The sequence below is a fragment of the Bombina bombina genome, chromosome 2 (assembly GCF_027579735.1).
Source record: "Bombina bombina isolate aBomBom1 chromosome 2, aBomBom1.pri, whole genome shotgun sequence".
Classification (NCBI taxonomy): domain Eukaryota; kingdom Metazoa; phylum Chordata; class Amphibia; order Anura; family Bombinatoridae; genus Bombina; species Bombina bombina.
The window spans coordinates 192,733,432-192,750,824 of record NC_069500.1 but is presented as its reverse complement, the minus strand read 5'-3'; the positions used below and the strand labels follow the sequence as shown (position 1 = coordinate 192,750,824).

The window sequence follows — 17,393 nt, the reverse complement described above, 5'->3', positions numbered from 1 at the left end:
GTGAGCGCTACCGCAACAGTCAAAATGGCGCTGCTCCGATCTTACTAAGAAAAATGGAGGCGGAGCCAACAGTGAATAAAAACAGAGCGCAATAATATGGATAGCATGCTAATCCCAGCCTCTTTAACTCATCCTGAGAGTAAAGAGCAACGGTTAAATAGGTATAAACCCAAGGCTGCCTTGAATAACTGATCGCTGTTAAGAAGGCATAAGCTATAAAAATATGTCCCAAGATGTAGTTACCAGTACTGTAACCTGTAGGAACAAGATATAAGCCCCTTGGCCTGACACACCAGACCGTAGATCGCATTAAGGTCAGAAAAGATCTTAAAGGGCGCCAGTGCACAATAAACTATGAGCCTCACGAGAATGATTAACCCCTTCAGCAATAAAGGGTTAATACAGTCTCTCTCCCAATTCACAGTAAGTGCCTGCTCACTGCCATACGAAATATCCTAACTAGGATATATTGTGTCCCAAATTAGAGTCTTGCAGGATTCTTTAAAGTGCACAGTCAAAAGGCACTTAACTGCAGTCTGGCCGTCCGGCAGGAAGACAGCATACACGGTGTGAGAGGATGCCACTCCTCACAGAGACCTGTAGAAAAAAGAAAGAACAGAGTAAACCTACTCTGGTTTTCTGTACCCTGGGCAGCAAATATGTTAGGAAAACGCAGTGAGGCCCACCTCCCAATTTCCTAACTGCTTAGTTAAAATCTTGCTTGAAGCAAAAAAAATCAAATTTTCTGTAGACACCAAAACTTTACTTCCTCCATGCACCAAGGCAAAGAGAATGACTGGGGTTTGTGGGAAGGGAAGTGATACTTAACGGCTTTGCTGTGGTGCTCTTTGCCTCCTCCTGCTGGCCAGGAGTGATATTCCCAACAGTAATTGATGACGTCATGGACTCACCATATTTTAGGAAAGAAATTGGGTGTTTTTGTTTTTTTAATTAAAAAAAAGCCAAATTGTTAGCAAACTGGGTACTGGCATTTCACCTGAGCGGAGAGGTTTTGAACATCAGGCTCTATATCTCTGTCTAGATATAAACACACATATGCACTCACACACACACACATAGCAAGTAGTAAAGAACCTTTAGAAATGTTTATAGACATATCAGTACTGAAAGCATTGGAACCAAAAATTTTAGTGGAGAGTATTTTGATCCAGTGCTTAAAGGGACACTCGGGTTAAATTAAACTTTCATGATTCAGATAGAGCAGCAATGTTAAACAACTTTCCAACTTACTTCCATTAACAAAATATGCACAATCTTTATTCACCAGTTCCTACTGAGCATGTGCAAGAATTCACAGAATATACATATATGCATTTGTGAATGGCTGATGGCTGTCACATGGTACAGAGGTAGTGGAAATAGACATAACTTTAAAATGTGTCAGAAAAAAAGGAAATCTACTTCTCATTTGAATTTCAGACTATTGCATTGTCTTTTGTATTTACTGGTCCTTTAAGAGAAAGTGACAAAATGGCCTACATAAAACAGAGAAATTAAGGTAAGAGTTTGCATAGGGGTGTTCTGAGGATTACACACCTAGGTTTTTATCCTGATCATACCCTGGTCATAATAAAAAGGGACACAAAACATATTGAGATGTTCATATGAAAATGGTTTAGTTATGCATAGTAAAACAACTTTTCAATATACTTTCATTGTTTATTTTGTACCCTTTAATGCAATTTAGCTCTGAAAATCATAGCTCTTCTAGTTTTCAGAACTGAAAACACACATTGCAGATATATCAAGGCTAACCGGGCTACATATATATTCCTAAATGGCTTTAACAGAAAAGGACTGCAAAACAATACACTTTATACTAACATAAAGACCATGACTAGCTTTGTCAGTTGCCCACTAAAGACCAGATTGGATCCTCCAAATCCTGGAAAAAAAATGTTTGGCTGAGGTGTTTGTAATTACAAGATATATATATATATATATACACACATATACATACACATATGTGTCTTCTCGCTATAGAATAAGTGTCTAATGTCCCTTTAATTCTGGCTTTCAAAACTAGGTTGATTATAGGCATGTAATTTGTATAAAATAATACATTACTGAATTACAATTTTAAGGAACCTAGATCTCCATGTGCGCATTCCATATTTACCTTTTGTACACACCGTGAAACACAAGCAGACACCATTGTAATGGATGTGCCAGGCAGCACACTTAAATCATGCAAAGTTACTGCAACATCCTGCACAGGGAAGCCAAGCAGGGGACCTGAGCAGAGAAAACAAACCGCCTCTTAGTCAAGGTTTTATAAAACGTTCTTGTTCACATTCATCATAAAAACAAAATTTATGCTTACCTGAAATTTCTTTCTTTCCGGATATGAAGAGTCCACAACGTCATTAATTACTAGTGGGAATATCACTACTGGCCAGCAGGAGGAGGCAGAGAGCACCACAGCAAAGCTGCTAAGTGTTACTCCCCTACCCATAATCCCCAGTCATTCGACCGAAGGGAAATTGAATAAAAGGAACACCACAAAGGTGTAGTAGAGGTGACTAGTTTAAGACAGTTATATTTTTTGTCTAAACCTCAAAGTGTGGGGTCGTTAACTCTAAATATCCGGAAAGAAAGAAATGTATCAGGTAAATAAGCATAAATTTTGTTTTCTTTCCTAAGATATGGAGAGTCCACTACGTCATCAATTGCTAGTGGGAATAGGAGGGAGAACAAGACATGCAGATCTAAACAGAAGGCACCACCACTTAAAGAACCTTTCTCCCAAAAGAAGCCAAAAGTATCAAATTTGTAACATTTTGAAAAAGTATGCAAAGAGGACCAAGTTGCAGCCTTGCAAATCTGTTCCACAGATGCTTCATTTTTAAAAGCTCAAGAAGAGGAGATGGCTCTCGTGGAATAAGCCGTAATTCTCTCAGTAGGCTGCTGACCAGCAGTCTCATAAGCAAAACAAATTATACTCAACCAGAGGAAAAGAGAAGTAGCAGCAGCCTTCTGACCTTTTATGCTTTCCAGAGAAACAGACAAACAGGGCAGAGAACTGGCGAAAATCCTTAGTCGTCTGTAGGTAGAATTTTATAGCGCGCACAACGTCCAAGTTGTGCAATAGACGTTCCTTATGAAGAGGAGAACATAGAGAAGGAACAATTTCCTGATTAATATTTCTATCCGAAACCACTTTAGGAAGAAAACTCAACTTAGTACAATGAACCGCCTTATCAGCATGAAAGATAATGTAAGGCAAATCACAATGCAAAGCTGAAAGTTCAGAGACTCTCTGAGCAGAAAAGATAGTAATAAGAAACAAAATCTTCCAAGACAACAACTTAATATCTATGAAATGCAATGGCTCAAACGGAGCCTGCTGCAAAACTTTAAGAACAAGGTTAAGGCTCCAAGGAGGAGCAACAGACTTAAACACAGGCATTATTCTGACCAGGGTCTGACAAAAGGATTGCACATCTGGCAAATCCGCCAGACGCTTGTGTAACAAAATGGATAATGCAGAAATCTGACCCTTCAGAGTACGACTGACAAACCCTTCTCCAGACCTTCCAGGAGAAAGGACAAAATCCTAAGAATCCTAACCCTACTCCAAGAGTAGCCCTTGGATTCATATCAATAAAGATTTTTACGTCAAATCTTATGGTAAATCTTTCTAGTAAAAGGCTTGCGAGCCTGAATTAGGGTCTCAATGACCAACTAAGAAAAACCACGCTTAGACAGAACTAAGCGTTCAATCTCCAAGCAATCAGCTTCATAGAAACGAGATTTGGATGAAGGAATGGACCCTGAGTTAGAAGGTCCTTCCTCAGAGGAAACCTCCAAGAGATGACATCTACACTAGGTCTGCATACCAGATCCTGCGAGGCCAAGCAGGAGCTATTAGAAATACCGATGCTCTCTCCTGTTTGATACAAGCAATGACTTGTGGAAGGAGAGCAGACGGGGGAAACAGGTATGCTAGACTGAAATCCCAAGGAACCTCCAGAGCATCTATCAAAGGAACGAAAATTACTCTGATGCCCTTTAGGCCTATTCTTCTTGTCTTGTGGTAGAAAAGACCCTTTTCCACCCGTAATATCAGAAATTAAGGTCCAAACAAGGTCTTACCCTTATAAGGAAGCGCCAGAAGCTTGGACTTAGAGGTAACGTCAGCTGACCAAGATTTTAGCCACAACGCCCTGCGGGATAGAACAGAGAAGCCAGATATCTTGGCTCCCAGTTTAATAACTTGCATGATAGCATCAGAAATAAAGGAATTGGCTATCCTGAGAGCCTTAGTCCTGTCTTGGATCTCCTCTAAAGGAGTCTTAGCCTGAAGAGAATCAGACAAGGCCTTGTACCAAAAAGATGCCGCACTTGACACCGTGGCAATACAAACCGTAGGTTGCCATTGAAGACCTTGATGAACATACATCTTCTTCAAATAAGCCTCCAGCTTTTTGTCCATTGGATCCTTGAAAAAAACAGCAGCTATCCTCTATAGGGAAAGTAATCCTCATAGCCAGAGTAGAAATAACCCCTTCTACTTTAGGCACCGTTCCCCATGAATCTTTAATGGAGTCAGCGACAGGAAACATCTTTTTAAAAATAGGAGAAGGGGAAAAAAAGGTATCCCTGGCTTCTCCCATTCCTGTGTAATAATCTGGAACTGGAAACACATACACAGAGGAAGGAACATCAAAGTATTTATTAAGTTTACTTGATTACTTAAGGTTGACAACGACAGAAGTATCAGAGTCGTCCAAAGTAGCCAAAACCTCCTTTAACAATACACAAAGGTGTTCAAGCTTAAATCTGAACAATACTACTTAAGCATCAGATGTAGGAATTAAACTGTACAAATCTGAGATTTCACCCTCAGAAGCTACCAACGTATCCTCCTCATCAGACTTATGAGGAAGGACAACCTGAGTAGCAGAAGTTGGAACAGAAACCTTACTATCTGAATCTTTAGTTTTCCTCTTGCGTTTTCCTTGAAGCAAAGGAATGGCAGATAAAGCCACAGATACTGCAGAAGATACCTGGGCATCAATTTCCGCAGGCAAATAAACTCCTCCTGGAGATTGAGAGGAACCGCAGGGCACTGTATGTGATGCCACTAAGGCTTGGGATGTTTGAGGAGAAGGCTGTGGCATTGCCTGAACAGCATCATCCTGAGAGGCATGTGGCTCAGAAACAAAGTCTATCTTTGCGTTTTAAGGTCCTATCTAGACAAGAGGTACAAAATTGCATGGGCAATTTGGTTTTCTAAACATGGGAGACAAGTTCAAAAGGAACAGAATCCTCTTCCATGACTAAGGAAAAGGTATTAGCAAAAATTAAAGACAAAAAATTAAATACACTTATTTAATATACTGTCCCTTTAAGAAACAGTAGAGCGGAACAGGTTTGACCGACCACCGACGTCCTCACTGCTTAAAGTAAAATGGCCCCCGTAAGCAATTCAAAGAGAAAAAAGAAAACAGCTTTTATATTACTAGCGTTTTTTACTTTTCACTTAGCTCAACTATCTATAGTACGGCCTCTACATCTCAGCTTACACCGAGGTGCCTACCTGCCCCCTTTGATAAACCCAGCAGTAACGAGAAAACGTCTGAATTCTAGCCGGTCTCACTCTCGCATCCATTCGCCTTCACCGCTCAGGATTATTGAAAGCGGAGATGGAAGGTCACGTGATCGGGATGATTGAAGCTGCGCAATAGAAAAATGCACGCTTCATAGCCGGCAGAAGCAGGCCAATGAGGAAAGTGTATTGCCGAAGGATATTAAATCCCCAATAAAAACATCATTTATGTAAGAACTTACCTGATAAATTCATTTCTTTCATATTAACAAGAGTCCATGAGCTAGTGACGTATGGGATATACATTCCTACCAGGAGGGGCAAAGTTTCCCAAACCTTAAAATGCCTATAAATACACCCCTCACCACACCCACAAATCAGTTTAACGAATAGCCAAGAAGTGGGGTGATAAGAAAAAAGTGCAAAGCATATAAAATAAGGAATTGGAATAATTGTGCTTTATACAAAAAAATCATAACCACCACAAAAAAGGGTGGGCCTCATGGACTCTTGTTAATATGAAAGAAATGAATTTATCAGGTAAGTTCTTACATAAATTATGTTTTCTTTCATGTAATTAACAAGAGTCCATGAGCTAGTGACGTATGGGATAATGAATACCCAAGATGTGGATCTTTCCACACAAGAGTCACTAGAGAGGGAGGGATAAAATAAAGACAGCCAATTCCTGCTGAAAATAATCCACACCCAAAATAAAGTTTAATGAAAAACATAAGCAGAAGATTCAAACCGAAACCACTGCCTGAAGTACCTTTCTACCAAAAACTGCTTCAGAAGAAGAGAATACATCAAAATGGTAGAATTTAGTAAAAGTATGCAAAGAGGACCAAGTCGCTGCTTTGCAAATCTGATCAACTGAAGCTTCATTCCTAAACGCCCAGGAAGTAGAAACTGACCTAGTAGAATGAGCTGTAATCCTCTGAGGCGGAGTCTTACCCGATTTAACATAGGCAAGATGAATTAAAGATTTCAACCAGGATGCCAAAGAAATGGCAGAAGCTTTCTGGCCTTTTCTAGAACCAGAAAAGATGACAAATAGACTAGAAGTCTTTCGGAAAGATTTAGTAGCTTCAACATAATATTTCAAAGCTCTAACAACATCCAAAGAATGTAACGATTTCTCCTTAGAATTCTTAGGATTAGGACATAATGAAGGAACCACGATTTCTCTACTAATGTTGTTGGAATTCACAACCTTAGGTAAAAATTCAAAAGAAGTTCGCAACACCGCCTTATCCTGATGAAAAATCAGAAAAGGAGACTCACAAGAAAGAGCAGATAATTCAGAAACTCTTCTGGCAGAAGAGATGGCCAAAAGGAACAAAACTTTCCAAGAAAGCAATTTAATGTCCAATGAATGCATAGGTTCAAACGGAGGAGCTTGAAGAGCTCCCAGAACCAAATTCAAACTCCATGGAGGAGAAATTGACTTAATGACAGGTTTTATACGAACCAAAGCTTGTACAAAACAATGAATATCAGGATGAATAGCAATCTTTCTGTGAAAAAGAACAGAAAGAGCAGAGATTTGTCCTTTCAAGGAACTTGCGGACAAACCCTTATCTAAACCATCCTGAAGAAATTGTAATATTCTCGGAATTCTAAAAGAATACCAAGAAAAATGATGAGTAAGACACCAAGAAATATAAGTCTTCCAGACTCTATAATATATCTCTCTAGATACAGATTTACGAGCCTGTAACATAGTATCAATCACAGAGTCAGAGAAACCTCTTTGACTAAGAATCAAGCGTTCAATCTCCATACCTTTAAATTTAAGGATTTCAGATCCGGATGGAAAAAAGGACCTTGCGACAGAAGGTCTGGTCTTAACGGAAGAGTCCATGGTTGGCAAGATGCCATCCGGACAAGATCCGCATACCAAAACCTGTGAGGCCATGCCGGAGCTATTAGCAGAACAAACGAGCATTCCCTCAGAATCTTGGAGATTACTCTTGGAAGAAGAACTAGAGGCGGAAAGATACAGGCAGGATGATACTTCCAAGGAAGTGATAATGCATCCACTGCCTCCGCCTGAGGATCCCGGGATCTGGACAGATACCTGGGAAGTTTCTTGTTTAGATGAGAGGCCATCAGATCTATCTCTGGAAGCCCCCACATTTGAACAATCTGAAGAAATACCTCTGGGTGAAGAGACCATTCGCCCGGATGCAACGTTTGGCGACTGAGATAATCCGCTTCCCAATTGTCTACACCTGGGATATGAACCGCAGAGATTAGACAGGAGCTGGATTCCGCCCAAACCAAAATTCGAGATACTTCTTTCATAGCCAGAGGACTGTGAGTCCCTCCTTGATGATTGATGTATGCCACAGTTGTGACATTGTCTGTCTGAAAACAAATGAATGATTCTCTCTTCAGAAGAGGCCAAAACTGAAGAGCTCTGAAAATTGCACGGAGTTCCAAAATATTGAGCGGTAATCTCACCTCCTGAGATTCCCAAACTCCCTGTGCCGTCAGAGATCCCCACACAGCTCCCCAACCTGTGAGACTTGCATCTGTTGAAATTACAGTCCAGGTCGGAAGAACAAAAGAAGCCCCCTGAATTAAACGATGGTGATCTGTCCACCACGTTAGAGAGTGTCGAACAATCGGTTTTAAAGATATTAATTGAGATATCTTCGTGTAATCCCTGCACCATTGGTTCAGCATACAGAGCTGAAGAGGTCGCATGTGAAAACGAGCAAAGGGGATCGCGTCCGATGCAGCAGTCATAAGACCTAGAATTTCCATGCATAAGGCTACCGAAGGGAATGATTGTGACTGAAGGTTTCGACAAGCTGTAATCAATTTTAGACGTCTCTTGTCTGTTAAAGACAGAGTCATGGACACTGAATCTATCTGGAAACCCAGAAAGGTTACCCTTGTTTGAGGAATCAAAGAACTTTTTGGTAAATTGATCCTCCAACCATGATCTTGAAGAAACAACACAAGTCGATTCGTATGAGACTCTGCTAAATGTAAAGACTGAGCAAGTACCAAGATATCGTCCAAATAAGGAAATACCACAATACCCTGTTCTCTGATTACAGACAGAAGGGCACCGAGAATCTTTGTGAAAATTCTTGGAGCTGTAGCAAGGCCAAACGGTAGAGCCACAAATTGGTAATGCTTGTCTAGAAAAGAGAATCTCAGGAACTGAAAATGATCTGGATGAATCGGAATATGCAGATATGCATCCTGTAAATCTATTGTGGACATATAATTCCCTTGCTGAACAAAAGGCAATATAGTCCTTACAGTTACCATCTTGAACGTTGGTATCCTTACATAACGATTCAATAATTTTAGATCCAGAACTGGTCTGAAGGAATTCTCCTTCTTTGGTACAATGAAGAGATTTGAATAAAACCCCATCCCCTGTTCCGGAACTGGAACTGGCATAATTACTCCAGCCAACTCTAGATCTGAAACACAATTCAGAAATGCTTGAGCTTTCACTGGATTTACTGGGACGCGGGAAAGAAAAAATCTCTTTGCAGGAGGTCTCATCTTGAAACCAATTCTGTACCCTTCTGAAACAATGCTCTGAATCCAAAGATTGTGAACAGAATTGATCCAAATTTCTTTGAAAAAACGTAACCTGCCCCCTACCAGCTGAACTGGAATGAGGGCCGTATCTTCATGTGAACTTAGAAGCAGGCTTTGCCTTTCTAGCAGGCTTGGATTTATTCCAGACTGGAGATGGTTTCCAAACTGAAACTGCTCCTGAGGACGAAGGATCAGGCTTTTGTTCTTTGTTGAAACGAAAGGAACGAAAACGATTGTTAGCCCTGTTTTTACCTTTAGATTTTTTATCCTGTGGTAAAAAAGTTCCTTTCCCACCAGTAACAGTTGAAATAATAGAATCCAACTGAGAACCAAATAATTTGTTTCCCTGGAAAGAAATGGAAAGTAGAGTTGATTTAGAAGCCATATCAGCATTCCAAGTCTTAAGCCATAAAGCTCTTCTGGCTAAGATAGCTAGAGACATAAACCTAACATCAACTCTAATAATATCAAAAATGGCATCACAGATAAAATTATTAGCATGCTGAAGAAGAATAATAATATCATGAGAATCACGATTTGCTACTTGTTGCGCTAGGGCTTCCAACCAAAAAGTTGAAGCTGCAGCAACATCAGCCAATGATATAGCAGGTCTAAGAAGATTACCTGAACACAGATAAGCTTTTCTTAGAAAGGATTCAATTTTTCTATCTAAAGGATCCTTAAACGAGGTACCATCTGACGTAGGAATGGTAGTACGTTTAGCAAGGGTAGAAATAGCCCCATCAACTTTAGGGATTTTGTCCCAAAATTCTAACCTGTCAGGCGGAACAGGATATAATTGCTTAAAACGTTTAGAAGGAGTAAATGAATTACCCAATTTATCCCATTCTTTGGAAATCACTGCAGAAATAGCATTAGGAACAGGAAAAACTTCTGGAATAACCGCAGGAGCTTTAAAAACCTTATCCAAACGTATAGAATTAGTATCAAGAGGACTAGAATCCTCTATTTCTAAAGCAATTAGTACTTCTTTAAGTAAAGAGCGAATAAATTCCATCTTAAATAAATATGAAGATTTATCAGCATCAATCTCTGAGATAGAATCCTCTGAACCAGAAGAGTCCAAAGAATCAGAATGATGGTGTTCATTTAAAAATTCATCTGTAGAGAGGGAAGATTTAAAAGACTTTTTACGTTTACTAGAAGGAGAAATAACAGACAAAGCCTTCTTTATGGATTCAGAAACAAAATCTCTTATGTTATCAGGAACATTCTGCACCTTAGATGTTGAGGGAACTGCAACAGGCAATGGTACATTACTAAAGGAAATATTATCTGCTTTAACAAGTTTGTCATGACAATTATTACAAACAACAGCTGGAGGAATAGCTACCAAAAATTTACAGCAGATACACTTAGCTTTGGTAGATCCAGCAGGCAGTGATTTTCCTGTAGTATCTTCTGGCTCAGATGCAACGTGAGACATCTTGCAATATGTAAGAGAAAAAACAACATATAAAGCAAAATAGATCAAATTCCTTATAAGACAGTTTCAGGAATGGGAAAGAATGCCAAATATCAAGCTTCTAGCAACCAGAAGCAAATGAAAAATGAGACTGAAATAATGTGGAGACAAAAGCGACGCCCATATTTTTTTAGCGCCAAATAAGACGCCCACATTATTTGGCGCCTAAATGCTTTTGGCGCCAAAAATGACGCCACATCCGGAACGCCGACATTTTTGGCGCAAAATAACGTCAAAAAATGACGTAACTTCCGGCGACACGTATGACGCCGGAAACGGAAAAGAATTTTTGCGCCAAAAAAGTCCGTGCCAAAAATGACGCAATAAAATGAAGCATTTTCAGCCCCCGCGAGCCTAACAGCCCACAGGGAAAAAAGTCAAATTTTTGAGGTAAGAAAAATATGATAATTCAATGCATAATCCCAAATATCAAACTGACTGTCTGAAAATAAGGAAAGTTGAACATTCTGAGTCAAGGCAAATAAATGTTTGAATACATATATTTAGAACTTTATAAATAAAGTGCCCAACCATAGCTTAGAGTGTCACAGAAAATAAGACTTACTTACCCCAGGACACTCATCTACATGTTTGTAGAAAGCCAAACCAGTACTGAAACGAGAATCAGCAGAGGTAATGGTATATATAAGAGTATATCGTCGATCTGAAAAGGGAGGTAAGAGATGAATCTCTACGACCGATAACAGAGAACCTTATGAAATAGACCCCGTAGAAGGAGATCACTGCATTCAATAGGCAATACTCTCTTCACATCCCTCTGACATTCACTGCACGCTGAGAGGAAAACCGGGCTCCAACTTGCTGCGGAGCGCATATCAACGTAGAATCTAGCACAAACTTACTTCACCACCTCCCTTGGAGGCAAAGTTTGTAAAACTGATTTGTGGGTGTGGTGAGGGGTGTATTTATAGGCATTTTAAGGTTTGGGAAACTTTGCCCCTCCTGGTAGGAATGTATATCCCATACGTCACTAGCTCATGGACTCTTGTTAATTACATGAACGAAACTAAAGTATCTGAACCACAATAGAGGGTTAACTCCTCCTATCCATGTAGGGACAAAAACCCCTAAGTCTCCATATCACATACAATTAAGTGCCTGCCCACTGCCAATTAAAGATCCTCCATTAAGGATTTTATGTCCCATAATAAAGTGCAGAGAGTCTCCCTTCAGTGCAGGTCTCCCAGCCGCAGAAGACAAAAGCACTTACCTGCACATCTAGCCGTCCGGCAGGAGGACAGGTCACAAGGCGTGAAAGGACACATACTCCTTAAAGAGGCCTGTGGAGAAAAAAAGAGAACAAAGTAAACCTACTCTGGCTTTCTTTACCATGGGCAGCAAATATGTTAGGAAAAACGTAGAAAGGCCCACCTCACAAGTTCCTAACTGCTTTAAAGCCACCACTAATCTACTGCAGAGATTGACGTGGACTGCAGCTATACCCAAAAAAACTTGCTTGTATTGGAAAGAAATCCAATTTTCTTCAGACAATAAAACTTCACTTCCTTCATTGACAGAGGCAAAGAGAATGACTGGGGATTATGGGTAGGGGAGTGATACTGAACAGCTTTGTTGTGGTGCTCTTTGTCTCCTCCTCCTGGCCAGGAGTGATATTCCCGCTAGTAATTGATGACGTTGTGGACTCTCCATATCTTAGGAAAGAAAACACATTATGTACAGTCTCATGAGGTCTGGGGTCATAGTAGTTAGCAAAATAAAGGGCAATTAGGAATAAAGGTAAAAGCAGGTAGCGAGGCAACAGTAGGGGTCACTACACAAACAATTACAATAAAGTTAACACAGCAACATTCTTACTCTTTTTTAACTTAGGCACATGCAGTGATTGTCACCCAATGCACAAGAATAGACAGACCAGTCCAGTCACCATCTTTACACAAAATAGACTTTTATTCGCCCATCAGGGTCCCCAGCAAAGTGACATTTCAAGCTAGTAATTGGCCTTTAAAGGGACACTAAAATCAAAATCAAACCTTTATTATTCAAATAGAGCTTGCAATTAAAAAAAAGCAACCAACATATATTTCCATTATCAGATAGTGCTCAGTCTTTTTATATGCACACTTTCTGAAGCACCTGCTCCTACTGAGCATGTGTAAGAGTTCACAGCGTTTACATATATGAATCTGATTTGCTGAAGGCTGTCACATAATAAAGGGGGCGGAAAAGCGTAAAAAGTGACTGGCACTGTCTTTTTAGTATGCAGTTGTCAGTTATGCAAATCTACTGTATTGAAAAGGGATATGAAACGCAAACATTTTCTTTTATGATTCTGACAGAACAAAAAGAAATATTGCTGCCCTCTAGTGCTCTTGTAAAACTGCTGCCGTATCAGCACGTGCACGCTCTTGAGCTTACATCGCTCCTTTTTAACAAGATACCAAGAGAACAAAGAATATTAAATAACAGAGGTAAAATTAGAAAGTCATTTAAAGGAGTATGCTCTATCTGAATCATGAAAGAAAAAAAGAAACGCGTTTCATGTACCTTTAATCGTGTCTAAAGTTTTCACACATGATTTTCTTTCATGATATGATTCTATCTAGTGGTTATTCTAAAATATTACACCCTTCTAAATAAAAAAAAAATCCTTTCATAATTCAGGTAGAACACACAATTATTTAAAAACAAAACATACAAAAATACTTTAATTAGATGGCAAGTGTTTGATCAGAGACAGGTATTAGGTAAATATAGCTGTGAGTTGTACAATTTCAATAGAGGTTATGAAGTGCATACAGTTATAAATAACCATTGCTTATAGTATGTTAATTGTATAGTGTTTTGTCTATTTATACAGAGTTTCCTTCTTGTAGCTCTGTGTCCAGAGACGGTGCTTACACACTACATGATATTTTATGGAAAACTGGAAATGCTTTCGGTGTAAACGAGTGACTATACCTTGCAAATATGAACTTTCAATGCCATTTTCTATTGCTTCCTGGAAGTCTTTGAGAAGGTGGTCAGAAATGTTTTCGCCATATTCAATGATTGGGTTATTCTCTGAAACATCTTCAGTGAAGGGTTTTACTTCCAGCTCTGTAGACACCAGGTGTCTGTTGTCTCCTACTGTTCTGTCAAGTATGTCTAATAGTCAAAGCAAAAGGTGCATTTTAACTATTTCTTTATTAAAAACATAATTTATGCTTACCTGATAAATTTATTTCTCTTGTAGTGTATCCAGTCCACAGATCATCCATTACTTGTGGGATATTCTCCTTCCCAACAGGAAGTTGCAAGAGGATCACCCACAGCAGAGCTGCTATATAGCTCCTCCCCTAACTGTCATATCCAGTCATTCGACCGAAAACAGAGAAAGGAGAAACCATAGGGTTCAGTGGTGACTGTAGTTTAATTAAAATTTAGACCTGCCTTAAAAGGACAGGGCGGGCCGTGGACTGGATACACTACAAGAGAAATAAATTTATCAGGTAAGCATAAATTATGTTTTCTCTTGTTAAGTGTATCCAGTCCACGGATCATCCATTACTTATGGGATACCAATACCAAAGCTAAAGTACACGGATGATGGGAGGGACAAGGCAGGATTAAGCGGAAGGAACCACTGCCTGAAGAACCTTTCTCCCAAAAACAGCCTCCGAAGAAGCAAAAGTATCAAATTTGTAAAATTTGGAAAATGTGTGAAGCGAAGACCAAATCGCGGCCTTGCAAACCTGTTCAACAGAGGCCTCATTTTTAAAGGCCCAGGTGGAAGCCACAGCTCTAGTAGAATGAGCTGTAATCCTTTCAGGGGGCTGCTGTCCAGCAGTCTCATAGGCTAGGCGTATTATGCTCCGAAGCCAAAAGGAAAGAGAGGTTGCCGAAGCTTTCTGACCTCTCCTCTGTCCAGAGTAAACGACAAACAGGGTAGATGTTTGACGAAAATCTTTAGTAGCTTGTAAGTAAAACTTCAAAGCACGGACTACGTCCAGATTATGTAAAAGACGTTCCTTCTTTGAAGAAGGATTAGGACACAATGATGGAACAACAATCTCTTGATTGATATTCTTGTTAGAAACCACCTTAGGTAAAAACCCAGGTTTGGTACGCAGAACTACCTTATCTGCATGAAAAATCAGATAAGGAGAATCACATTGTAAGGCAGATAGCTCAGAGACTCTCCGAGCCGAGGAAATAGCCATCAAAAACAGAACTTTCCAAGATAAAAGTTTAATATCAATGGAATGAAGGGGTTCAAACGGAACTCCTTGAAGAACTTTAAGAACCAAGTTTAAGCTCCACGGGGGAGCAGCAACAGGTTTAAACACAGGCTTAATTCTAACCAAAGCCTGGCAAAATGCCTGGACGTCTGGAACCTCTGCCAGACGCTTGTGCAAAAGAATAGACAGAGCAGAAATCTGTACCTTTAAGGAACTAGCTGATAATCCTTTGTCCAAGCCCTCTTGGAGAAAAGACAATATTCTAGGAATCCTAACCTTACTCCATGAGTAATTCTTGGATTCACACCAATAAAGATATTTACTCCATATCTTGTGGTAGATTTTCCTGGTAACAGGCTTTCGTGCCTGTATTAAAGTATCAATGACTGACTCGGAGAAGCCACGCTTTGATAGAATCAAGCGTTCAATCTCCATGCAGTCAGTCTCAGAGAAATTAGATTTGGATGATTGAAAGGACCTTGTATCAGAAGGTCCTGTCTTAGAGGCAGAGTCCATGGTGGAAAGGATGACATGTCCACTAGGTCTGCATACCAAGTCCTGCGTGGCCACACAGGTGCTATCAGAATCACCGATGCTCTCTCCTGTTTGATTTTGGCAATCAGTCGAGGGAGCAGAGGAAAACGGTGGAAACACATAAGCCAGGTTGAAGAACCAAGGCGCTGCTAGAGCATCTATCAGCGTCGCTTCTGGGTCCCTGGACCTGGATCCGTAACAAGGAAGCTTGGCGTTCTGGCGAGACGCCATGAGATCCAGCTCTGGTTTGCCCCAACGATGAATCAACTGAGCAAACACCTCCGGATGGAGTTCCCACTCCCCCGGATGGAAAGTCTGACGACTTAGAAAATCCACCTCCCAGTTCTCCACGCCTGGGATATGGATTGCTGACAGGTGGCAAGAGTGGTACTCTGCCCAGCGAATTATTTTTGAGACTTCTAACATCGCTAGGGAACTCCTGGTTCCCCCTTGATGGTTGATGTAAGCCACAGTCGTGATGTTGTCCGACTGAAATCTGATGAAACTCAAGAGTTGCTAACTGAGGCCAAGCCAGAAGAGCATTGAATATCGCTCTTAACTCCAGAATATTTATTGGAAGGAGTTTCTCCTCCTGAGTCCACGATCCCTGTGCCTTCAGGGAATTCCAGACTGCACCCCAACCTAGAAGGCTGGCATCTGTTACAATTGTCCAATCTGGCCTGCGAAAGGTCATACCCTTGGACAGGTGTACCCGAGACAACCACCTGAAAAAAGGCAGTTACACTAACGAAATTTTTACAGTGTATGTAACAAGATAGCAGAGCATTGCACCCACTTGCAAATGGATGATTAACCCCTTAATACCCAAAACGGAATAATAAAAGACAAAAACTCTAAAAGCTCTACTGTGGCTTTTTACCTCCCTCAAAAACGACTTTGAAGCCTATTGAGCCCTCCAGAGATGTCCTGGATCATGCAGGAAGAAGCTGGATGTCTGTCTGTAATTTTTGCTGTGCAAAAAAACGGCAAAATAGGCCCCTCCCACTCATATTACAACAGTGGAAAGCCTAAGGAAACTGTTTCTAGGCAAAATTCAAGCCAGCCATGTGGAAAAAAACTAGGCCCCAATAAGTTTTATCACCAAATACATATAAAAACGATTAAACATGCCAGCAAACGTTTTATATTACATTTTTATAAGAGTATGCATCTCTATCAATAAGCCTGATACCAGTAGCTCTCACTGCATTTAAGGCTTTACTTACATTAGTTCGGTATCGGCAGCATTTTCTAGCAAATTCCATCCCTAGAAAAATATTAACTGCACATACCTTATTGCAGGAAAACCTGCACACCATTCCCTCTCTGAAGTTACCTCACTCCTCAGAATATGTGAGAACAGCCATAGATCTTAGTTACTTCTGCTAAGATCATAGAAAAAGCAGGCAGATTCTTCTTCTAAATACTGACTGAGATAAACAGTACACTCCGGCACCATTTAAAAATAACAAACTTTTGATTGAAGAAGTATAAAACACCACACTCCTCTTACGACCTCCATCTTGGTTGAGGCTTGCAAGAGAATGACTGGATATGACAGTTAGGGGAGGAGCTATATAGCAGCTCTGCTGTGGGTGATCCTCTTGCAACTTCCTGTTGGGAAGGAGAATATCCCATAAGTAATGGATGATTCGTGGACTGGATACACTTAACAAGAGAAAAAATTTCCAGTTTGTTAGGATAAGTTAATCCAAGTCTAGTAGATTCTTAAAGGGACACTGAACCCACATTTTTTCTTTTGTGATCCAGATAGAGCATGCAATTTTAAGCAACTTTCTAATTTACTCCTATTGTCAAATTTTCTTCATTCTCTTGGTATCTTTATTTGAAAAGCAAGAATGTAAGTTTAGATGCTGGCCCATTTTTGGTAACCAACCTGGGTTGTTCTTGCTGATTGGTGGATAAATTCACTCACCAACAAACAAGTGCTGTCCAGGATCTGAACCAAAAATTGTCTGGCTCCTTAGCTTAGATGTCTACTTTTTCAAACAAAGATAGCAAGAGAATG

General features: G+C 40.2%; 1 protein-coding gene across 4 annotated transcripts in view; it reads right to left on the bottom strand.

The window, feature by feature from the left end:
- The window catches only part of GFM2 (GTP dependent ribosome recycling factor mitochondrial 2), an 84,673-nt gene that overhangs the window by 15,004 nt on the left and 52,276 nt on the right, over nucleotides 1-17,393 (bottom strand). For all 4 annotated transcript variants that reach the window (XM_053701414.1, XM_053701411.1, XM_053701410.1 and 1 more), the window contains exons 19-20: nucleotides 13,572-13,757; nucleotides 2,141-2,256 (exon numbers count right to left, since the gene is read on the bottom strand). In XM_053701414.1, the coding sequence (XP_053557389.1) occupies nucleotides 2,141-2,256; nucleotides 13,572-13,757 (302 nt within the window). The remainder of the gene's footprint in view (nucleotides 1-2,140; nucleotides 2,257-13,571; nucleotides 13,758-17,393) is intronic.